The following is a 24,744-nucleotide window of genomic DNA, read 5'->3' as shown; positions in this document are numbered from 1 at the left end:
CACTCCGTCGCCCAAGTACGCAAAGTGAGCATCCGGTACAAATCGGCGAACAAAAGCCAAGATATCGGACATTTCCTCGACACAAAGGCCTCTTGTCTTTATTTAATCATCGCAATTGAATCCTCACAGTACGGGTTGACAAATTCGCACGCCCACTACATCGTCTTAAACGCGTACTTAAGCCTACCCTTCCTTCACCCTCGGACGCCTCCATTCTTTTTATATTGCAACTTTATTAACGCATAAAGGTCTGCTGATGGCCCTTTAAGAATTAGGATGCGTCCCGGCCGCTCACTGGAGCCGAACTAATCGAGTGTCGGGATCTCGCCACTTGCCGCGGGATGCTTGCCCTACTCAATTAATGGAACCGTTATCGCGAAAATTTGAATTCAAATTTGGAACTAGACGTTTTTCATTAGGAGATTTTATTCTCCCACCGTCTGTCGAAAACAATGGGAATGGCTTGTTCGAGAGGAAATAAAGGAGCGACGAAGAATTCTATTACGAGTGTAGTACAAGGGAACGATCCAATAAGAGTATTGACGAAGCAATCGGATTTACATGTACTGTACTAAAAGGAAATCATGAATGAAGCGCAGTATAGGAAACCCAGAACATTATCCTTATGCTTCCATTTTACGACCTTTACCCCCATCGGAAAGGGTCGCGACACGCCGTAAAGCGCTCCGTCCCGCTCCCGCTTAAGGACCGCTCGTAAAACTGAGCGAGATAATCACGAAGATGAGTCGAAAATTATTTTTTTTATTATCACCATCGGCGGTGCTCTTTTATTTCCTTTTTACGGTCCGAGTACCTCATAAAAAGACAATAAACTTACTATTTACAGACCATCAGGAAATTGTTAGTCGAAGAGGTCTCTTTACGACACACGGAGGACTGATGCTCTCTTTACGAGTGAACCGACATTAACCGGATGATACATTTTATCCGCTACTAACCCGGCCCCCGGATTTGCTTAAACGCTTGTAAACGCCACCCTTTCATTAGTTTAATCTTTACAGGTACTTTGAGAGTGTTACTACCATAAAATGAATTACAGCTTTATTTCAACAAATCTTCTTCACACTTATGCTTATAAAAATATACATCTCTCTAGCATTCTAAATTCTTTTCTTTTCTAATCTTCAACAGAAAAAGAAAATCCAGAAAAAGAAAGAAAGAAATAGAAGGAAAGCAAAACTTTCTAAAAAGTACCAGGATATAATGAACGCCTAGGCGCTTCACTAGTGAAGTGGTCATTTAATGGGTTACGTTATAATAACAGTTATTAAACGGTTGCCCGTCCACTAATACGCATTTACCGCTTTTTTATGTTGAACGAATATTGCCCGCTGTAAATCGTGGCCAGATTATCGACTAAATTGTTTTACGATATATTTTCATTATTAATGAGAGTGAATTTATAAATTTATGCCCGCGTTGACGCCATGTTTGATAAGTTGCTTTGTTCGCTTGAGTTTTATCGACTGCGTGTGAAAACATTGATATATTAATGAAAAAAATAAAACGCTAATAAATATTTTTAACAAATCTTAAATGGTAGTTAGTTTGGACACTTATTACTAACGAAAAATAAAGTAAGAATTATTCAAAAAAAAATGATATAGATATATATATGAATATGAGAAATAAGGAATACTTGAAATGTGTAAAGAGGCGGAGAGTTTATTGCCTGTTCTTCTCTTTTGTTCTACGCCCTTGATTTGAGAACTGGCAGTAAATGTAAAGTTAGAATCATTTAATGTACATACATATTTCTTTTTTTGGCGTTCATAAGTGTACATTATGTTACCTATATGAATAAATGATTTTAGATTTGATTTGCCCTGGCTTATGCTGTGGAGCAGACAAGTTTCACAGCGCTGGTCATTCTGCCAGAGACTGCGCTTCAGACGCAAAGAAATAAAAATTATATTTAAGTTTATTGTACGGACCATTCGTACAATCCGATTAATTGAAATAGCTATCAGATATAAAATCTCCAAGTCAAGTTGCAATTTTATAATGGAATGCCGGATTCTATCTGAACTAAGCATTTGCTACAGAACAATTTATCCGCGTAATAGCGTCGAGAAGAACGCGAGCGATTTCAATATTGTGAATTCCGAGACTTTAATGAATTTTGGGATTGTCGTGCGGTTTTTCGGCAAATCCCCGACTCCTAAACAGGCCTAAAGATAATTTAAGCAAAGTATGCGTCGATTCCGTGCCATCGCGGCCTGGTATATGATAATAAGGTTATTTAGGTCCGGCGTTTCGTATGATAAAATTGTACCAATGATATTCAGGCAATTTCTATGGAGATTCCGGTCTTGTTTCGGGGCTAAATCTGAGCGGGTATGATATATGGGACAGAGATTTCCTCATACGAAAATATTGTTTGGAAAAATTGCTATTGGGGCGGATTCGATTGTGGTACAAATTGTACGTTGTACGACAATCATTATTTACATGGTTTTATTATTGCTTTGTTTCGTTCATTTATTTGGTTATCGCTATGTTGAAGTTACTAAAAAAAATGTATACGTACACTAATATTATAAAGAGGAAAACAATTGGGTTTTTTTGTATGTAGGTTTGTAATGTTTTCACACATAAATTACTGGAACGATTTCAAAAATTCTTTCACCATTGGAAACCTGTATCTTCAGTGACACAGGCTATATTTTTTTTTAATAGTGATCTCTTATAAAAATACAATAATATAAAGGAGTGAAAAATTTATTCATAAAAAATCTGTCATCGCGTGCGCGTAACTGTTGATGATATATACCCATGATGATATATAGCAATTAATTATGTTGACTTAGTCGTAACTAAAATCAAAAATTTCCCAAAGAAAATGCTAAACAATGCCCTCAATATAAATTTAAAATAAATTTTGATATTTATTTCGTCTAAATTTGTTTTCGATTTGTTTAGCAAAAGAAAAAACTTCTTAATTACCAGGGCCTCATAAGGTATTAGGTAATTCGAGTTTTTGCCTGGGGCTGGGACGAACTAATTAATAATCGTTCCGTTTTCTTCGCTATTCATTTTTAGTCTTTGGCTTTTTGTTGGCCGGTAACTGTAGCCCAACTAATTTACATGTTAATGAGATGCTGGAATTTAAATCGATCTTCAAAATACCGAAGTATGAAAAATAATAACTTTAGTTTCATACGGAAAAATAATAAATATTATTTTGTAATGTTCTACAGTCTTTGACGGGTAAGGATTTAGATTAAAAAATATTATAGCAACCGTTCAATCATATTACTGACAGGGAAATTAATTTCTCTGCTCACAGTTTTCATTTAAAGTTGCCCTAAGAAAATAACTTAACTAATTTTAACTTAACTTAGTTAAACCGTTCATTAGATATAGCACATCTCTGTGTATTTTATAAACAAAACCGCGGGTTTAGCTTGAGGTACCTTTTTTAAATAAACAGGGAAATGTAAATAATCGTACCAGGCGTACATAAGTTACAAAGCTCTGGCTTCTTTGTCCCGCGATTACGTATGCAAATGATGAGCACCTGCGCCTTTATGTACCATGGAAATGAATTTTCTTTTGTTTTCCTTTGATGTTGGAATTAAAATAGTAGTTTTGGTCATTGAATATTTCTATGTGAGTTTTGACAGAATTAAAAAATCTTGCTTTGAACTATAAATATAATGAAAAAATCTATTTATAATATATAATAAATTGATTTATACGCAAAATGTTTGCCTCGTTGCGAACTAAATAATGTTTATAACGAAACGTAATTCAAATACCTATTGCTAAAAATACATCATTACATAATCTGTGGCCCATCCCTAAACACCACAGACAATACATAGACCACCAACGGCCAATGTGAATTTGAATTTGGAACGCGATTAAAACACATGCTAATCGCGCTTAATTTGCAAACAGTAAGATGTGACGATTGTATGTTGATTATCTGTGGAACTACTGCTGTTCGAAATTCAAAATGAAAGACAAAGAGCGCTATGTACTAATAAGAATTATTAATTGTAAATAAATATTATACACAATAAAAGACAATTCTGCGTCTGCGAGACCAATGTCTATCTATGCCACAACGATTAATTTTGTTTTATTAGTAACGCCTGTATTATCTTTGGTTGTGACCAGATTTCATATACTTTAAGTTTAGTTTGCGGTTAATTTTGCAGTCAGTGCTTGCGGTTAATTAATACCGCGTGCGTATAATTTAAGCGTGAGACTTTACGATAAATCCATTGATCAAAAGGATAATTTACTCTAGCATTTATATGGCCTATATGGTGTTTTTAAATCGATAGGAAACGATTATTAAAGTTACTTGCGGAAATACGTTCACGCAACATTGCTGAAAGGTCTTGACGTTTAAGCTCGCAGTAAGCCGATTACTTTAAAAGGCAGCGAGTGAACTTTACAACTCTATAAACCTTAGAAAAATATATACTTAATAGTGAAGAATATTTTGTTCCAAGAAATGTAAGTATAAACGAAATCATTTATTTTTATTTTTATATGTAGTGCATAATAATCACATATACCATAGAGTGTTTTGTCTATAAATACGGTGCCATATACTTTTCTTGGGTGGCGGCTGAAATCGGTACTACCGTCGCCATTCTTTAATGTCAGACTGATATCGTCTGTTAGCTCAAATACAACTATCTCCTAACATGTAATAAAATTCCAATTAAAATGTTTTTATTGCATTATAAATTAATAAATTAAATAAATAATGGCAAAGTTTTAATTATCGAACGGTTCTGATTGCTGCTGCTGAGGTATCTTTCAAGATTGAAGCACACACACACACAAGCACATTTATTTAAGCCTACAACTGTACACAAGACATTAATAAATTATTCCCCTAATAATGATTAAATTTAATTTACTGGTAATACTTACATCCAAGAAAAATATGTGGGACTGTAATTTTATTCAAGTCTACAAAATCAAATTTGGAATAAATCGAGGGATTTAAAAGAAATAAATTCCGCTCAACCAGTTTTAAAATCTCATTCGAAAATGTTCCAAATTCAAAATAGTCATCCGTCACCCGCAAAGGCATTTCTCCATTCCATAATCCACTCTATTCTAAATTCAAATCATCGCGGGGGACGCTCGCTCCCCTCGCAGCACAAAAAATACCATATTCACACCGAGTCGAAACAAAGTGATAAATCACCTTCGGGAAATTAAAAATGTCTTTAAAACAATACTTTCTTCCCTTATCCCTTTCCAACGTAAGTGGAAATGCAGCGCAGACGACATCCCTCTCTTTCTAACTGAGCATTAGAGCGTTTTGACTGAACGTTTTAGATATTTGCGCGCGATTGTTGAAGTTTAATTACATTTTTTCGAAATGACAGCCCGGTAATAAGTCAGCTGTTAAGATTATGCAAGTTTTATCTGAGTTTTTTAAATTAGGGGAGATGGAAACGAGAAATGACGTTTCTAAGATAAATTCTCTCTTAACTAATTTTCTCAGATGTTGAGGTTTTTCAAAGCTAAACTAATTATGATGAGCTTTCGATAAAGATATGAAAAGACATTGGTTTAGTTTTGCTGCGATTCCAAAAAGAACTACGAATAGTAAACTAACGTTACCGAAGACATTTTTAACCAACTTCCAAAGAAAGTTATCAGCTTTAACTGATTTGTACTGGTATGTTTCACTACGGAGCACCTTGAACGCGAGGGCCAAGATCGGCCCGTCTAGTGTTCGGAGACTAGTAGGTCGGCTGAGAATCGATGGAGTATAAGAGGACCTGCTGCAGCTGAAAGCCAGCAATTGGCGAGTGGTAGCAATACTAGAAGTGCTGGGATATTCTCATTTCGGAGGCCAAGACACTTTATTATAAAGATTAAATTTTTATTTAAAAATATTAACTATTAAAAAGCTCTAGAAAATATTAAGAAAACCATTACTTACAAGAAAGTGGGGAGATAAAGTTATTTTTAGCTTCATAACAAAAGAAGGTTCAAAAAGCCAATACATAGATATGAAAGAGGCTCATCTGATGTTAAGTCATACCGCCGCCCATTGACATTCTCAAAGCAGGAGGGGTTTGCGAATGTGTAGCCGGTCTTTCAAGAATTAGTACGCTCTTCCTTGAATGTCAATAGATAGAGAATCAGACGCAATATGCGAAAGAAATTTTATAGTTATTTTTACGATTGTTCTCTCAACGCGCACATAAATGTCTCCAGGTATTTATTACAATTAAATATTTTATAACCCAATAAAATGTATTAATAAAACTTTTGTTAAAATAGCTCTAATTGACCTCGGCACAGTTCAAACAGTTGGTAAAAACGCTTTAATAATACCTTTTTATATTGTAAACTGTTTTTTCATGGCATTTATTCCGAAGTAGTTCAGAGATAGTAGTGGACAGATCTTAGGCTACAGTATTCAATACTAAGTGATATGCGGCCTATTAGAGGGTACGCATGTGGAGGAGATGCCTATTTAACCGCCGCTTAAATGAACCCATATAGCTATCTAGGGAAGATGGAAAGGGGCAAAGAGTTCCAGTCTTTTGCTGTGAGCTAGAAACGACGATCCAAAAATACAGTGGCACCTGGGTATGTCATCGACGAAGGCGAAATCTAGCATTGTTATCGTAAATCTAGTTTCAGAGCTGTCAGACCATTATCTGTTTTCAAGCGTTGAAGATCATGAATTGAGGTAAGAATTAAAATATGGACCTAAGTCTTCGCTTGCATCGAGGGTAGATTGCTAGAGCTATTTGACAATATAACTTCGCCACAAAAAAAACATAATCACGTCATGACAAACAAAACGTTTATTAAACATAAGAATGGAAACATATAAAAGTATATATCTTATACTGTGCTGTGCCCAGTATGAGGCGCTCAGCTATAGCTCTATACTAACACTAAAATCTTATTCTCGACCGTGAAAGGACTCGGCGTTTGCGAGTGCCCAACTGATACAAATACACTGTGGTAAACACAATTTTTAAGGTTTTTAGATCACTTTTTCTTTAGTTTGATAGAGACTAAAGTGACAGCGGACTTTATGTATTAGGGAAACTTTTATTAAGTCGTAAAACGCTTAGTATGCTGTTTCTGAGGTTTAATTAGATATTTTATTGTTTTTTTTATTTCCTGTCCACAGATTATTACACAGTACCACAGTGAAAAAAATAATAATTCAGGTATTAGTTTTTCTGTGGAACACGTTTTTTAAGATTTAGTATATAACAACTGATCTTTCGCGAGTGCGTTGCCGGCCTATTCAAAGATCTTTTATTCTATTAACTTACTGTCATCCAATTCTTCTTTGAATTCATATTTCGGTCTTACCTGTAAAGATACAATGGGGACATTAATTAAAATAATCTTTTTGTTAAAATAATGTTTTAAGTTTTGAGGCAGGCAGGCATTAATTATTAGAAGCTAATAAACGAGTTTAAATATATCAAAATGTTTTGTTTATAAATTACCTACCGTCATTTGAATAACATTTTAAGATTATTTTTTTATACTACAGATTATCAAATGCCTAATATTCCCAGTTCACGCTTGACTAATTCACTAATGTAATACAGTTAGGGGACGCAAAAAGGCACACTCGAACGGACAGACAGACATATTAATATTTATATACGTCGCTTACAATTATCATCTGTTGCACCTTTGTACAGTAATTGTCGCCTGGTGTGGGGTTGCCTTTATGTTAAAAATCTTTTTATTATTACTAGATATAATATATTCTTAATGTAGGTATATTTATACTAGCCTGATACAAAGATTCTTAATTGTAAATCGAATTTCACTCACACAAAAATTTTATCAAAATCGTTCTAGCCGTCTAGGAGTATAATTGAAATCACACGCCTAGAAGATTTATAGAGATTTTCGTTGACAGTATATGTATCTAGAACTAATTTATAATCACGGTTTCTATAACCAAGATACGAGTGGTATTTACTACGAAGCGTAGATGTTAACGACCAGTTATGAGGATTACAGTTTAAATAAAAAAAACAATTAAAAGCCCTAATCCATAATAACCATTTAGTGTTTATTTGACAGTTGACAATCTAAATTGCATTGACAATTACAAGTTATAATCCGCTCTATCCATAAATATTCAGAATCATTTCACGCACGGTCACCCCATCACAGACAATAAAAAATAGACAGCATCCCTACCCAAGATTGACATCTGACAGAGCTAGGGTCGAACCGACCCCAGGCCGAATAAATTTTTAATCAAAATATTTTTTCCCCTCAAGATGTTAATTTTTGTTTTCACGTGGCAATCGTTAAAAATGAAATGAATAATATGATTTAATAATGACACCGAAATGTCAATGTTTTAATGATTTAACATACACATATAATTTGACGGAATAAAATTACTTTTAAAGAACTGTCTTCGATTCTATAATAGAGACTTATCTGACAACAAAGCTATGGTAAAAAGACGGGTTTTAACGGGAACATCAACTTTCTGCTTTCAAACCGCTTCATCATTCGCTTGTAGGGATTAATTGTTAATAATTGCCTTACATTGGCCAGAACGGGTAGTCGGCCCCGACTTCTCCTACCAGTATTTCTCCCTACAGACTATCTAGGTTCTCTCCTGGCCTATGGCTAAAGTAGATAAGCACCCCAGTAAATGATAGTCTTGTGATCACACGAATCACTTTTTGATTTGATTTGATTTTAACACTCACTAACCCACGCATACATACCCTCTCCCACTATCACACACACATTTACAAACAACCATACAACTTTATACTAATTTCTAACTAGTACTATCCATATCACAGTTTCTTACCTAGTTTGGAAACCAGTTCCCCAATATCGTCACAACTGTAATCTTATTTATTGTTGTAAATGTTATATGGGACAAAAATAAATAAATTATTATTATTATTATTATCACTAGTTGGTTGAGAATTTGTTAGCTTACAGTCTGTAGTAGCCGCACCATTCTCTCACACCACATCTGGAATGCCTCTGCCCAGAACTCTAATCCAAACAGAAATGTGGAAAATACCCAACTTAAGATTAAATAAGTTAATTTAAAGATTATTTCTCAATACAGTCTTCGTATACAGTAGCAATTAGTTTAAACAATAGACTTAACAATTGCCAATGTAAATTATAACTATTTTATAACCGTGAAAATTATGTACATATTATAGAATCTGTTAAACGGTTAGAGTAATTTGAAATCTATGATTTAGAAATAAAGGTTAAAATGCTAATTTCAGACGTAATTTCAATAGTTTAACGAGATTTGACATGGTTCATGGACCACCGGCGACTCATTGATTACGTTCGACTCTCAATAGCTTCTTATTTTAATGAATAGCAGCCAAGTAGGCAGGAGGCTCACTTTATCAAGGTAGGTTAATATATGGGCACTCTTCAGGTATGATATTTTCTTGAAAAACCCTAAGTTGGATTAGTTCGGTGATACTACAGTACTAACTGGTTCCACATAATGGTGCTGGGCGGCAGAAACTGCCTTAAATAACGCTCAGTTGTTGAACGACCTGGTGATACGGGTGGAATTTCGTATTCTGTCTCGACGTCCAATTAGAAACTCAGCTAAAGTTACTTATCCGAACAACTCCTCTGAACACTCTCAACGGCCAATGCGATAGAAGATGGAGAGAGACTCCACAATTCCACATCTCTACTTAATTGTATTTTCAGTAATATAAGAATTTGTATCGGCGATCACGTGCGACTGTAATCGTAAGGTGGTAGGTGGCTTGGCTACTAATAAACTGCTAACAGTTGCAACCAGTGGTGAATAAACCCAAAAATCAACGTGTGTCGGGCATGGAAACCTGACCAGCAACTTGTCAATCTGATCAAAGAAATGGAAGCAATCTAAGGCCAAGAATATGAGGCGTATTATCAATAAATGATTGATATAGCGACACGACCCCTGATTTTCGTAAAATTGTTGTAATTCCGTATAAAGTGTCCTTTGTTCTATGTTAAATTTCAGTATTCTTTCATTTTTTTTATATTTTTGCCTATTAATGTACTTATGTTTTCTATTTTAAATATATTATGTATCTATATAATCTTATATCTGTAAGATTACAAATAAATAATTAAACCGCACAGCGCAGGCAGTTTATAAAACTCTAGCTAACAACCACAGTAACTGTCAAAAATACAGTAATTTTTAATCTGTATTCGACATGTTCGAAATTCAAATTCCATTGTTTAATCTGTGGTCACTTGTCTATTCAACGTCAGCCATTGTCTGAGACGTTAAATCACCAGAAGCCACATTTTACAACTCATAAACATAATCACAATGTGTTACTTTTCACTCATTACAATGCTACCGTTTAAGAACAATTATTCTTGGACGACCAGTTTCGATGAGCCCCTCCACTCGGGAATTGTCAAATACACATTAAGAGACCAGGGGTCTTGTTAACTGGTGAGTTTATTAGCATTTTTTAAAAATTGAAAAACATTCTGGTAGCCTATTTAAGATTGTTTGTCAGTTGTAAAAGGGCCGCAAATGTGTGTAATTAATCAGTGTTGACATTGACGTTTGTGGTTACTTCGAGTGTATTATTTAGGCGATAGGTAACATATATTTAAACAAAATTAATGACGTAAACCATGAGCAGACGAACAATATTCCTTTAGTTACGAAGGCCACGCGGATTCGTTTAATCAAGCGTAATTGAAAATTCCTTAAATACTTCAGTAATGGAACTGTCAGCGAGAATTTAATTTCAGTGCATTTAGTGCATACTTGTAACTCATTCGTATGTCGGGATTTCTACACTAAAATAGTTTACAATTTATACCTACCTACTAACTATATTTTTACATAATTTTTTAGGTAAAAGCCAGTACACGCAACTACCTTTTATAGGAGTACTATTTGAACTCTAATCCCTGAGGTCGTAAATTCGATCCCCGGCTGTGAACCAAGAGACTTTCAATGTGGGTAACATTTGCTCGTACGGTACGAGCAGAAAAACATAGTGATGTATCCTGCTTGTGTCAGACACAGCTGATCACCTATCTGCCTATTACGTATAATGAGACAGATACAGAAATCTGAGGCCCAGAGCTAAAAAGGTCGCAGCTTTTTTGTAAAAGTTTCAAGATCGAATAGGCAAATAGATGGTCATCTCGCTGACATATACCGATATTTTGTGTCTAAGAGAGTTTCCTTCACCGACATTAATAGGCTTTTTAGTTTCTTAGTAGCTGTTTCAGTTTCTTACTTAAGAATTTATCTGCTGGTTCCAACAGTGGACGTCCTGATGTCTAATCGAATCATCATTACATAAGGTGATCCAACTGTAGCATACATTACGTATTATAAAGAAATAATAATAAATTATTCACATTTTGATTGTTACATGACTCTCTCTATCCCGCTCTAGCCTCTCTCTCTAACAGGCAGCTGTATGACGAATCACTTTGTCATTTTTGACAGATCTCCAATTGTTAATTTTCACCCTTTGCCAAACAAAGGACGCATTAAATATTATAGTTTTGTTAACATGAATATAGTCTGTGTAAATTGTAATCCTTTATAAAATTATAAATGTTTGTTACGCTTTCACACCATGTGAACGTTATTTTATGATTTCTAATAGACAGAGAACTGATACCAAATTAATCTATAAAACTTTTAATTACCAGGATAGTCTTATATATAGTTAAATATACAAGGCAAGATTGGATTCAGTAGCTCTTGGCCTGGACCAAATTCAGAGGATACCAGAGAAGGGAATCCAGGTGGATATGGCGAGAGAATTACGTCAGAATAGCAAGTGGAGATATCTGCCAACCCCTTCAGGAAGGCGTAAAGATATAAATAATACAATACTTACACGTAAATAATAATAATAATGAAATACTAAATTCGAGAGCTTGCATGAACCATAACTCCTGTATGTAAGTCCATCTCGTTGTCACCATACCTAATGCTAAGTTTGGACAGTATCTAAGAACGTTCAGTTATATCTATACTAATATTATAAAGAGGAAAGGTTTGATTTTTTGTTTGTTTGTATGAATTGAATAGGCTCCGAAACTACTTGGCAGATTTGAAAAATTCTTTCACTGTTGGAAAGCTACATCCTTCCTGAGTGACATAGGCTATATTTCATTTTCAAAAAAAATAGGCATCCTTACTAAAATTACCATAACATTAACATTTGTTTATTATTTGATACAATTCTAACAGATGGCGCTGAGTTAAAGGTAGTTTAGTTTAGGTCCGTGTCGTGGTACCAACGTTTCACATAAGTTCTCCTACGGTTTCCCTTGATTAATTTACTACTATGTAATATAACAAAAACCTTAGCCACAGCAACGCTTGGCCGAGTCTGCTAGTTATATTATATTTAGAAAATGTTAATTGAACTTTAATCATTTGCCGTGATCTAAAAATCAGTGACGTTGCAACCATTTTAGATCTAAGTCTCAGATATCTGAATCTGTTTCATTTGTCAATCTAATAGGCAAGTAGGTCATCAGTTTCCTGTGCACACACACCAATTTTCTCAGACAAGCCGGTTGCCTCACGATGATTTTCCTTCACCGTTCAAGCCAATGTTAAATGCGCATATAGATAGTCACAGACAGGAATCGAACCTACCTCATGGCATGCAAGCCTTCATCAGCTAATTAATGTTAATATTACATTTTCTAACATCTTCAAATCGATTTTTAAACAGCACATCCAATGGAATATACCTTGATCCAATTCGGAATTTTGACGCACGCGATGTTTCCCTCCAGAACGGGCCAATCATATTTCGGTGAAACGTGGGTCCCGCCCTTCCGAGCTAATCTAATATTTATTCCACAATATCGAATTTAATATGAATTATTAACAGTTTTGCGATTACATTTAGTAAGTGGTTGTATACGTGATACGAATGGCAGTTTTCAATTTTACGATTGAATTATTGATTTCGAATTATGTTATGACTTATGAGGAATCAATCTGGTTTGAGAGTATTCCTACGTATAGTACTTGATCAGTATTTTAGCTGTGTGTGATGTGGGTGAATGAGAAGTATCCTTGGTGTGGTAGAGATTCAGAAGGTACTAGAGTAGACGAGTATGCATGGTGAATGTTATGAAACTGGAGTGGAGATCTCTGCCTATTTATTTACTATGATTTTTTTACATGTTTTTTCATAGAGTTAAGAATTTTTCTGAGATTTTATTGTTATAATCATCTCCAGCCTAGTGGCTGAAACTCCCTTTATTAGACAAATTGATGAAGAGAATTTGTCAGGCATAGAAGGGTGATCACTAGGGAGCTTAACCCAGATTGCAGACCTCTGCATCATCTAATTAAATATTTTACGATTATAAGAAAACAATATAATTAAATTAAATTATTCATAGTTACAAAATCAGTGTAACAATGTAACAAATAATGGCGAAGTGGCAGCCGTGAAACTGGGAATTGATTAAAAATTTCGTTCCGTCACATTTTGACGCGTGACGGTCACTCGATTAATTTGAGTTGCGCCGGCGCAACTAAGTTTTCGGCAGCGCATATATAGACAAATAATAATATATATAGTATTTAAGTGTCCACTTAGATAGACTAAGGGCCTGTTTCACAATGTCCGGATAAGGTCCAAATAAGCGATTTATTACTTATTGGTAGAATAAATATGTAGTATTTTTGCGTTTCACGACTGTCAGATAGCGCTATACGTCATGAAATGCGAAGTATCTTATTTGGAACTTTTATCTTTCGAATAATTTATGTGTTGCATAGCTATTTGGCACTTTATCCATACATTGTAAAACAGGCCCTAAGTAAAAGAAACGGCAGGTTACATGGCGGAGAGTGGCACAGTGGAGAGTGGTCATTGTCAAAAAAGAGCACACAGATACACTAGAATAAGATTAAAATAGAAATCTGTTTAAATGTAAATGAGAAATGTATCCGATTAATGGCTATTATTATTATTATATAGTATTTAATTGTATACAATTTTCGACTTCCTAACTTTACTTTACCAATGGCCGTTCTAGAAAGAACACACACACAAAGAGCACACACAGTGGACGGCCTTTTTAGAATTGGTAAGCTCTTAACTTGAAGGACCCTAAGTCGAATTGGTTCGCAAATACTACATGCAGAAATATACAGAAGATCCTAAAAAGGTTGCAGCCACTGTTTATTTTATTTTATACCATTAATCAATAATAAAACTGTAATGTAATGAATAATAGCTAGGTTTGTATTCCTCATAAGTAACGATTTTACCATAATGCGGAATTGGCAATAGATTCTGACACAACGATTATTGTGTTACCTCCCCGGCTGGGGTCTGCAAATAAAATTACCGCTCCTTCAAGCTGTACGCTCCAATTTACTTCATAACTTTGACAATAAGGCCGTTTGCACACGAGCAGGACTCTTTAATTAAACCATGTTTGATTACAATAGAAAATATTATATTCTCTTCTCGTAACTCGAGAATGGCTGCACCAATTTTTGTGGAAATATAAGTTCAGGGAAGGTTTTAATTGAGATACCCGAAAACATGAGCATACATAATTTAATTTTCCAATGCCAATTTCTAAAACATATATGATGTGATTTATACATAAATCTTGTGTTTGTAAACTCCTAAACTGCAGGATTTCGATGAGTTTTCAAGTTCGAAAATCCTTCAGGTTGAAGAATATTTCAACGAATTTTTTCTGCTAATACATATATATTTGTTTGGAGCGGACTCAATCGATTTCCAACATTAATAAATAAAATAAGCATTTAATAACGGTTCTTTAGCATCACCACAGATTATAACATCCGTATAGAAGATAAGTTGGAGCTTTTTCAAAGTTCGTATGGAGCAGGCGTTAATATTATTTAAACACGTCACGCGTAAAGTGACCGCCACTCACAAATGTGCTATGAATTATCTGGCAGCCATCCGCGTCTTGCATTTGCTATGAGATACTGGGCTGGTAGTGGTTTAGGCATACGATTATAACATTATAAGTTATGGGAAAGCAATGTTTTATTATTATATATAATATAATAATATATATATAAACACACTAGCAGTTTAACAAGCTGCTAGCTATTTTGAGATTTGGAGAAAATATCCAATCTATTTCTAAAAGAGTTCAATGATGGTGCAAGGGTTACACGTTTTCCAGTTGGCCACTACCCGGTTTCGGAGTAAGTTCTTTAGGGAGTTTGTGTTATGTTAAGTGGTCTTAAGTTTTAAAGAACTACCCCCCAAATGTGTATTTTCACTTAAAATAAAGAGCTTTTCAATTCCTGGAACATTATACTGGCCAGTGAGGATTTTATAGGTTTCAATGAGATACAGATAATGAAAGAGATGGTACGTACCAGCCTCATGTGACGCAGAGTATACTGTAATGATTTGAAATTTAAAGTCTGTACGTAATCTGAATGTGAGTACAGATAATAACTGTCAAAAGAGAATTTATGGTTCATTCCACAGACAAAAAAAACGAAATTACCAGCCAGTCTCGCATCCGAATTTCATCGTATAATTGAATATAATTGAAAAACGTAATTATGGCGCGCACGTCAGTTAATTAATAATAAATTCGCAAATAATCACCCCTCCCCTCTCCCGGGGGGATGGGATGATTGAATTATAGGGAAATTTTGAATTTTGAATAATTCACGCGGGAAAGTTAGCCCTTTGGAATGGCGGGAGTGACTCCGTTTTTAGATTTGAATTTTTAATTAGTTCAAATGTTGTTCGTACCTACCGGTTGTGTTAATTGTTTTATAATATTTAGGGTTGATTCTGAGTGCATTGTGATGTGCATTTTAAAGCATTTTGTAGATGAACTACTATGAAGAGGGACTCTATGAATATTTGCTTAATACGCTTACATTAGATTATAGTACGACTACCAAACTTTTTAATAATCTTCCAAGAAGTTTAGATCAGTGCCGAAATTTAAAGGAGAGTATTTAGACTATGAAGTTCTGACAACAATTATAATAAACTGTTAGTATTACGAGCAGAGCTGACAAAGGGGCTGTAACGTGCAATTTTCTTCCCTGAGGCCGTAGGTTCGATTCCCGGATTATATTTTCTAGAACGATGAAGGATAATATTGTGAGGAAATCAGCTTGCTTAAACCCAAAAAGTTGGTGTGGGGCCACAGAGGCTATTCACCTGCTTGCCTATTAGATTGACAAATGATCATCATACGAATACAAATATCTGAAGCTCAGGTTGTAGCGTCACACTTTTATTTACTTTCTATGATGACATCATGATAATTAATATGACATTTGTATTCTTGTCTATGGCTTCTTGTGCGTTACTATTTTTATAATTAATCATTAACATTTTTTTGGAAATAAATAAATTATTTATTTAATTGTAGGTAAAAATAACAAAACTAGGTGCTTTTCCATTTTAATAAAGAGGGTGTTGAGTTAAAATTTACAATCACGTAAATTACGTTCATGATATAAAATTTCCGATATGCTGGCTAGAGAATGCAAAATAATTCACGCTGGTGAATTTTAATAAACAAAAGGCGATACGAATTTCCCATTATATAGGTGGAGATCATTGTACAGCCTCACCAAAATTCAATTCCGTTCATTTCGCCATGTACGAGCCGACAGAGCCGTGCGACAAACCAAACAATTACACAAACGTGCGTCGAAAGCATAATTTTCCATGAAAAAACTACGTGCGAATTGTGGGAAAAAAAACAACGACGCCCCGTTAGTTTTTCGCGCCGCGGCGGGCCACTTTTGACAGCTGTCAAACGTCAACGCATCTTTTGTTATTAAAAAAAAAATTTGAATTACCGCGCTGCGCCGTAATGAATAGGAGATATCTGGCGCGTAACAATTCGAGTGGCTCATTTCAATAGCTATTGTATTGGGAATCGTAACTACGCATTCAGAAGTCATCTATCATTTCCGAACACGAGACGCGCGACAATCGATCGAGATTTGAAACGTTGAGTGATACTAATTCTAGTGACTGATTTGAAGGGTTTAAAACTTCCTTTGTGGAAGGTGACGCGAGATAGCGACGATGGCCGCCTGTCATTCTTACATTGACGTTTGACGGGTGTTGACGTGTGCATCTAGATCGCAGACATGTTAATTGTCGGTTGTCGGTTGCGTAGGAGTACGTCATATTGACAACGCTTCATTAAAAACCCGTCCAACCCTTGACCTTTCGAAATCACTGTCAAGATTTCAGCAGTATGAATAAATATGAATTTCCGTTCTTTGCTTACAGTTTGTTAATAAAGCAAGCGAAAAGCGTCTATAAAGCAAAACTTACTTGTCAACTCTCCAAACGGCAGATTTAAACACGGCAGAGCTTTTAAAGAAGCAACTGGTAACAATAAAGCTTTACGATAACTGCCGAATAAAACACTTTGGCAGCTCAAATAGTTACACTAAAGAAATTCCATACAAACATCCGATCTGACACTTCAAATGTTACCAGGATAGAGAGCTTGACGTACCTGGATCTGTCGCATCGAGGGTCTGTGGCGTCGGTTGACTGAGGGGTCCAGGGGTTCCACCTGACCCCGGAGAGCGCACGTCGTCATTCACAGCGCCGTATGACAGCGAGGATGAGGGAGGTCTCTGTTGACAACAACTCGAAGTTATGATGGCCTGCTCTCCGCGCCCCCTAATACTACTGTGCAAGCTATGCTAAGCTGTTAGGATGTTGAAGAACCCAAGAACATATCAACAGTCGAACCATTTCATAGACAATTTAGAGAGCTATCATTTGAGACAATTAGATGCTTGAGTTATTAAACATCGTATGTTGGAAGTAGGCTGCTAAATTATAATTTTCTGGGTCTATTAGTTATGGTAACTAGGTAGTGGTAGAGTCTTAAAATGGAGGAATAAATAATGTATTTGCATTTAGCACAGTGCGTATTTTCAACAAAATATTAAACAATATAAAATGTATTTGACCGTAACTTGGCATTACCCTGCAGGTGGCCGTAATGGCGAGCTGGCGTGCGCGCGCGCATCATTAACTGCGTCTGTTGCTAGTTGCGAAATATTATTTTTCGTTGCCGGTATAAGGGTTATAATAAAAACATTCAGAAAAAAAACAAAAATTACTGTATGGGATTGCGTTTGTCCTTGTTCTTAAATCTCTTCACGCTATTTATATTGAAATTAATATTGATAATTTTATTCGTATAGCTGTGAAGTGAAATCAATTTATTCAAAGTTAGTCAAAATACTTTCACGTGATAATAATTAATATCTCAGTATTTCACAAGAAACGCAATTAAAACAAAATTCATGTTGGATTTAATTGATCGCACTAACGATCATTAGTTGTCCAATTACAGGAGATTGTTTTAATTTAGAATAATGGCGCCTCAACTTAATTGAATGAGACGCCTCAGGCAAGTAAAAATCGTGTTGTAATCTGTGGCGAAACCATAGATTACAAATGTAACACCAGCTGAAATTCCATTCAAAAATAGAACGCGTATAGCCAACTGGCAATTTCAATAATCATTACAGAAAGCAAACAGGCGGCGAATTTGAATTTGTATTTAGAACAGATGTCCGCCGCGCCACTTTCAATTACACCGATCAAAAACTGACGATGTTCAGGTCTATTCCCTAATTTGAATATCGAACATATGTTTTTAGCATTAACTTGAGATCTCAAATCATACATTCCTCGTTGACAATTGACATTTTTTAAAAGCACGTTTGTTCAAAGAGTATGTATTTCACAGAGTAATTTATTCTGATCATAGACGAAATGTGTTGTTTTAAAATAAAAGCAAATTGTTGGTGTTTTTGACAGGAAGCGGGCCCACTAATGCGCTCAGTTCACACCATATGTGAGAATCGGAATGACTTACTTATTAACGAATTTTGTTTATCCACATGTCAGGACCTCCTCACACACGGAATTTATTCATTTTGGTAGCCTTGAAACAAAGCAAAAGCTATAATTTTTAATAACGAAACACATTGATGTAAGAAAAATACATCTAATAGGTATCGAATATCGATAAAACTATATATTGAAAGTACGTTATTACGCGTGATTAACTAACCCATGGTTAAGCTTCAAAAAGTAATTTTTAAAGTTTAAAAAACCGAAACAAGGAGATTTTATCGGTTATAAAATAAATTTAGAAACAAAAATAGCGTGTTTCCGAGGGCCATAGACAATTCCGTTGTTGTGTCGTTAGCAAAAACTGTCAGTCAATGATCGAACACCTTTGTAATTATTTTTCGATATGACAACACGCGATGCGTTTATTTTGTCTAGTTTATTGTAATTTATGATTATTTAAAAACTATTGGACGTGCGCAGGTGTTAATAATTGGTATGTCGTTTATAATTTGTTTTTAACTGATTGTAGAGTTATTTAAGTGTTTGTATCAAATCCCGATTACAAATATTTTTTTAAATTTAATTTATCGCACTGTGAAAGTATACATCGTGAAACATGTGGTCTGAAAACTTAGTGGTCGATGTCAGGAGCAATAGAAAATGTATTAAACCGATGCAGAGGCCAAAGCAAAAAGGGCGTAACTGATGATTTCGTGTGACCATCTCGCAGTTTGCCAAATTCCCACGAAATCCGATCCGGCGCACGCGCCGTCGCGTGATGTAATGCCAACCCCATAATGAAAATTAACTTGCGATATTCTGTTACAAAATCTTGTTACAAAGACAAATTTTATTATCAAACTAACCCAGAGATATTTAATTACAGAGTGAAAATAAAATGTCACTATAAAAAATATTTTAATAATATCCAGTCTATTAAATATTCAACTTTAAAATATTTTGTTTCATGTTAAATGATATCTTTGATGGACACTCACAGAGGGCTCGCGAGTGCGTTTCCGGCCGTTTAGGAATTGCTACGTTCTTTATAATTTTTGATTACGTACTTTAAGAAGGTTTTTTTGTATTTTGCTTTAATCACATTCTCACAGTAATCAGAAACAAAAAGTCTAACCACGCCCCTCGGGAAAACCTTTGCCAATTAGATATTTACAAAGCACAAAGCTTTTAATTAATAATATACTACCAAAATCAAAACCTTCTAAATCACAATCGGTCCTACAAAATCTAATAACACACTCGCGTATTTATATAATACATACATAGTTATTAGACTCGTAAAATGCACAAACATGGATATATTTACCTCTTAATAGCGTTTTTTATTTTATAACGAGGGCGAGTATCTAGATTATAAGTTTGACACCAATTCTAAATAATTTAACTTACGTATTATTAGCTTAATATTTGTATTATATGACATTTGCATGCCTATTTATGTATGGCGGATTGTGTTGTTTATAATTAATGTATAATTGTACCACTATCATAGCAAATAAACGATTCCATTTCATTGCCAAATATTTGCTACATAAAAAAAATACATTATTATGAGTAGAAGACTTCTACTATTATTGCGATACCAAATCCTGATATACAAACGTTATATTAACACGTTATAGTATCCCTTTTTAAATAAATCTTAATCACTTGGCATACATTTGGGAAAAGCTCTTAAAAACAAAAGCTGTATTAAGACGCATCGCCTCGCCATGACAATAGTGAGCAGTTTCCAACGATTAATGATAATGGAAAAGTTGAGTTCCCCCTCCCACTGGGACCGGGCAGTCTTGGACGCCATTTATCGCGACATCTATCCAATTTGGTTGGATATTTTAAGGTCGTTTTTGTTCAAATTTGGCCGCGTTTCGCAATATTTCATGTGTTGATAACTTATGTATTGTACAAACTTAATTAAACCCTTACATAATATTTGATTTGAGTTAAAATTGTACATTTTGGTACACAGTGGTTAGGTTCAGACACCTGTTATTCGAATTCAAAATTAAATTAAAAAATATCTCTTTCTAACCTACTCCGCTGTGTTTCTAGTATTTTAATAGGCAAATAATTACTAGTAAAATCTGTAATAATGTTTAATTCTCACGTATTTTAGAATAATGTAACATATGGGTACTATAATTGTAATATTGTATGTGTTGTGTATTTAATACACTTACACGCAATACAAATCTGATCTATTGTTATACTAAGGTGCATTTTGAAGAAGGTTCTACTTAATAGGAATAAATATGAAACAAATAAACTCAAAATCTTCATTACCATTATAACTTAGTATTTATGAAGCAATTGTGTGTGTTGTTTGCGCCAAAGTGTGTGTAAGTCTGTCTTGTGCCTAATACCTAGCATATAACCGGGACACCCATAACTCTGGGCCATGGAGACACTTTCGTATGTTTTTTTATGAGGCAAATCAGTATAATTGTCATTTCACTTTATCTGAAAAGTCTATTCCAAATATTTATAAAAATATACTCGTGTACATTAAAATTTTGTATTCATAAAGCAATGTGCGATTTCCGTCGACAATTAGCCGATGTGTGATGAATGACCAGGATTGATTATGTGATTTATGACACTAGCAAAAGTGTACGCATAATTTGTATACGATGAAAACTATTATAGAGAGAATTCGAAAAACATTCCCGAGAAAAACATTTGATTTTACGAATATCCGAATCGACTGAACGAATTTAAATGATTTCACAAAATAACAAAAAAAACTGGGATTTTGGAGTAGAGACTTGGGCCGTGGGGTTCAAGTGCTCAGGCGCTTATTAAAGATTAAAGATGGCCTAGAGATAGATAGATAGATAGTACCGGTGACCCCAGATCTGGTGTTTTACAGCGAGGAAATGCTGCCAGCGTTAAAGGTACTAAACTGGGTCCAATATTTTTAAACGTGTTTTAATTTTCTTTTTATTAAATGTTAACTATTTTTATTATTACTATATACGTTAAGAAAATTGTAAATACTGTATATTTGATGCTATGTTTATTTAAATATATATGTCCATACTATTTTTTATGGACAAACAACACAATATAGACGAAATCTGATTTATTTCACTGTTTTAAAGTAACTAGTACTACAGTTAAATACTTCAAGATTTTCTTATTGAAAATTGGTTCAGAATTAATGTTGACTTGTTATTTTATGAGCGAAGGATTTTTTGGCTTTCAATTACCTAGATTAGGTTGAAGCTAAGAGGCCGGAAGTCTTGGGTTCCGATCGCATAAAAAGGACACCTAACTTGTCAGCTGTTCACGATGGAAAAATATAAACAATACGGGTTTTGTTTAAACAAATGAACAAGTAAAGGTTTGAAAGGTATTGTGCGATTGTTTGGCGACGCGTGCGCAGGATCAAGTTACTGGCAGCTGGCATTAATATATATTTGCATTTCTTATAGGTTTAGTTTGTATTTGGGCATAAAAAATGATTAAACTCTGAATTGATTTCAGACGAGACAATTTTAAGTTTATTTTTATCCATCACATATTTTATTTTTATTTATTTATGTTAATCACATCACGTATAATGCTATATCTACAGTATGTTACAAGCTATAATAAATAAATTAGTGGCGGTACAACCTTTTTAGGTCTTGGCCTCAGATTTCTGAATCTGTTTCATGATCATTTTTTAATCCAATAGGCAAGTAGGTCATCAGTCTCCAGTGCCTGACACACGTCGTCGACTTTTTGGGTCTAAGACATATCGTTTTCCTCACGATGTTTTCCTTCACCGTTCGAGCAAATGTTAAATACGCACATAGAAAGAAACTCCATTGGTGCACAGCCAGGAATCGAACCTACGACCTCGAACCCCGGCTGTGGATACCAATGGACTTTCAATGAGTATTTAACCTTCGCTCGAACGGTGAAGGAAAACATCGGGATGAACCGGCTTAGCTCATCGTTGTATGTCAGGCACAGCTGATCACCAATTAGGTTGCTTCATGAAATAGACCTCAGACCTAATAAGGTTCTAGCGCCACTGATATATTTATTTATTATATGAAGTAGGGTTTTATGACAGCATGTCTATTGCATTGAAAACTTTATAGTCAATTTCAATAAAACTGAAGGTCAAATTTTACGATAGTTAAATTTGTATCCATAATACGTTTATTGCGAACGCGTTGATAATTCTAAACATTTTCGGCGCCAGGTCAGTGACCACCATGGGAACGAGATTACAGAATATTATGGCCCTAATGTCCAGGTACTAAGGTCCAGAGTGATGTATGGTTATCTTGCTCCAGTTCACATAGGATAACTGATAAAGATTTTTTTGCTCAAAATCATATTTGCTTAGAAATTTCCGAGTAAATATTGGAATGTTATGATCTGGGTGTGTATTTTAGATATATTACGTAATTTTATTTTTAATAATAATAACTCAAAATAAAACAAATTTAAAAGTTTGAAAGGCCGGCAACGCACTCGCGAGGCCTCTGGCATTAAGAGTGTCCAAGGTCGGCGGTATCATTTAACATCGGGTGAGCCTCCTGCCCGTTTGCCCCATTTTCTATAAAAAAAAGTTAGGTCCCCGCAGTCCCTAATACTGGCACCTTGCTACCTATCTAATCAATGTGCCCTCAAATGAGTCTTACAAAAAAGTCGCCAACCTATTGGTTAATTAAATCCTTCTCTTCCCGTATTAGACACTGTTTGTTTGACTTATAGTTTATCAGAATAAACTTTGAGTTAATTATTAAATACAGCTCGTTATATAAGAATTTATTGGGGTACAACTTGGGCCAGCATTTCACACGCATACAATAGTAACCCGATCATTTGCCCCCAAACCCCAACAATTACCACTGATTAGCTATTCAATGCGTCAAAACTGGGCTTATCTCGTTACATATATTGTTTAACAAGAATTTTTTCAATCAGTTAAAAAGTAGAGAATTTGTTTCATAAATTCCCTTCGTAAGATATTAAAATGTAGTTTCAATTTTTTTTAACCTGAGACACACAGAATTAAGTGTCTATTATAACGTACTTTTTTAATACATAGTATCTAAATAAAGTCATCAGTGAACATTACGTTCTAGCCAAACTTAATACGTTATCAAACATAAGAAAGTGTCCAATAACATGATAACAGTTATTTCTAAGAAGAAGACACTTTGTTTTTATGTTAATATAAAAAAAGACATTTTTGTTAAACACAACAAAGGCCGTTTCGTTTCTCTTAAAACATGAACTGTATTCCTTTAACAAATAATTATAAAGTATTATAAAGAATTTTACAAGAAATATCTGACTTTTAATACGCATTTAAAAACATCGTTATCTAAATCATAAAAAATACAAAAAAGATTAAAACTTGTTCCATAAAATGGCAGTTTTTTTAAGGTCCATAAAAGAGCATCGAATAATCGTGGCATGTGGCTTGCGCCCCGCAGTGACATTGATTTTGGACTGGCTTTAAAACATTATAACCATTCGTTTTGTTTAATTAAAAGATTTGGTTTATTATTAGCTATATTTTTAAGTTATAGTCAGAAATAAACTTCAGAATTTTGGATATTTAAAAATCACAATGTAAATTCTACAAAGCATGGTGAAATGTAGTAGGTATACTCAGATACTCGAAGACCAAGTACCAAGACGTACTCCGGCACCCCATCAATGGACTTTCTTTCTATGTGCGCATTTCACGGCTTAGATTGACTAATTATCATGAAACAGGTACAAAATTTGTAGACAAAACGAATTCCGATTATGTCCTTATATCAAAGGAGGCATCAAATTGAGGTATTTTAGTAATAAGCAAATGAAAATCCTTTGACCATCA

General features: G+C 34.6%; 1 protein-coding gene across 5 annotated transcripts in view; it reads right to left on the bottom strand.

Moving 5' to 3' along the window:
* LOC111001315 (homeobox protein homothorax) overlaps nucleotides 1-24,744 on the bottom strand; it is a 216,801-nt gene that overhangs the window by 126,466 nt on the left and 65,591 nt on the right. For 4 of the 5 annotated variants that reach the window (XM_022271183.2, XM_022271191.2, XM_022271204.2 and 1 more), the window contains exon 7: nucleotides 17,527-17,650. In XM_022271183.2, coding sequence (XP_022126875.1) covers nucleotides 17,527-17,650 — 124 coding nt within the window. Of the gene's footprint in view, nucleotides 1-7,304; nucleotides 7,345-17,526; nucleotides 17,651-24,744 lie in introns of all 5 variants that reach the window. The other variant, XM_022271214.2, reaches the window with a different exon arrangement.

This window comes from Pieris rapae, chromosome 11 (genome assembly GCF_905147795.1).
Source record: "Pieris rapae chromosome 11, ilPieRapa1.1, whole genome shotgun sequence".
NCBI lineage: Eukaryota > Metazoa > Arthropoda > Insecta > Lepidoptera > Pieridae > Pieris > Pieris rapae.
Note: the sequence above shows the minus strand (reverse complement) of the source record. Positions and strands in the feature narration are given on the sequence as shown.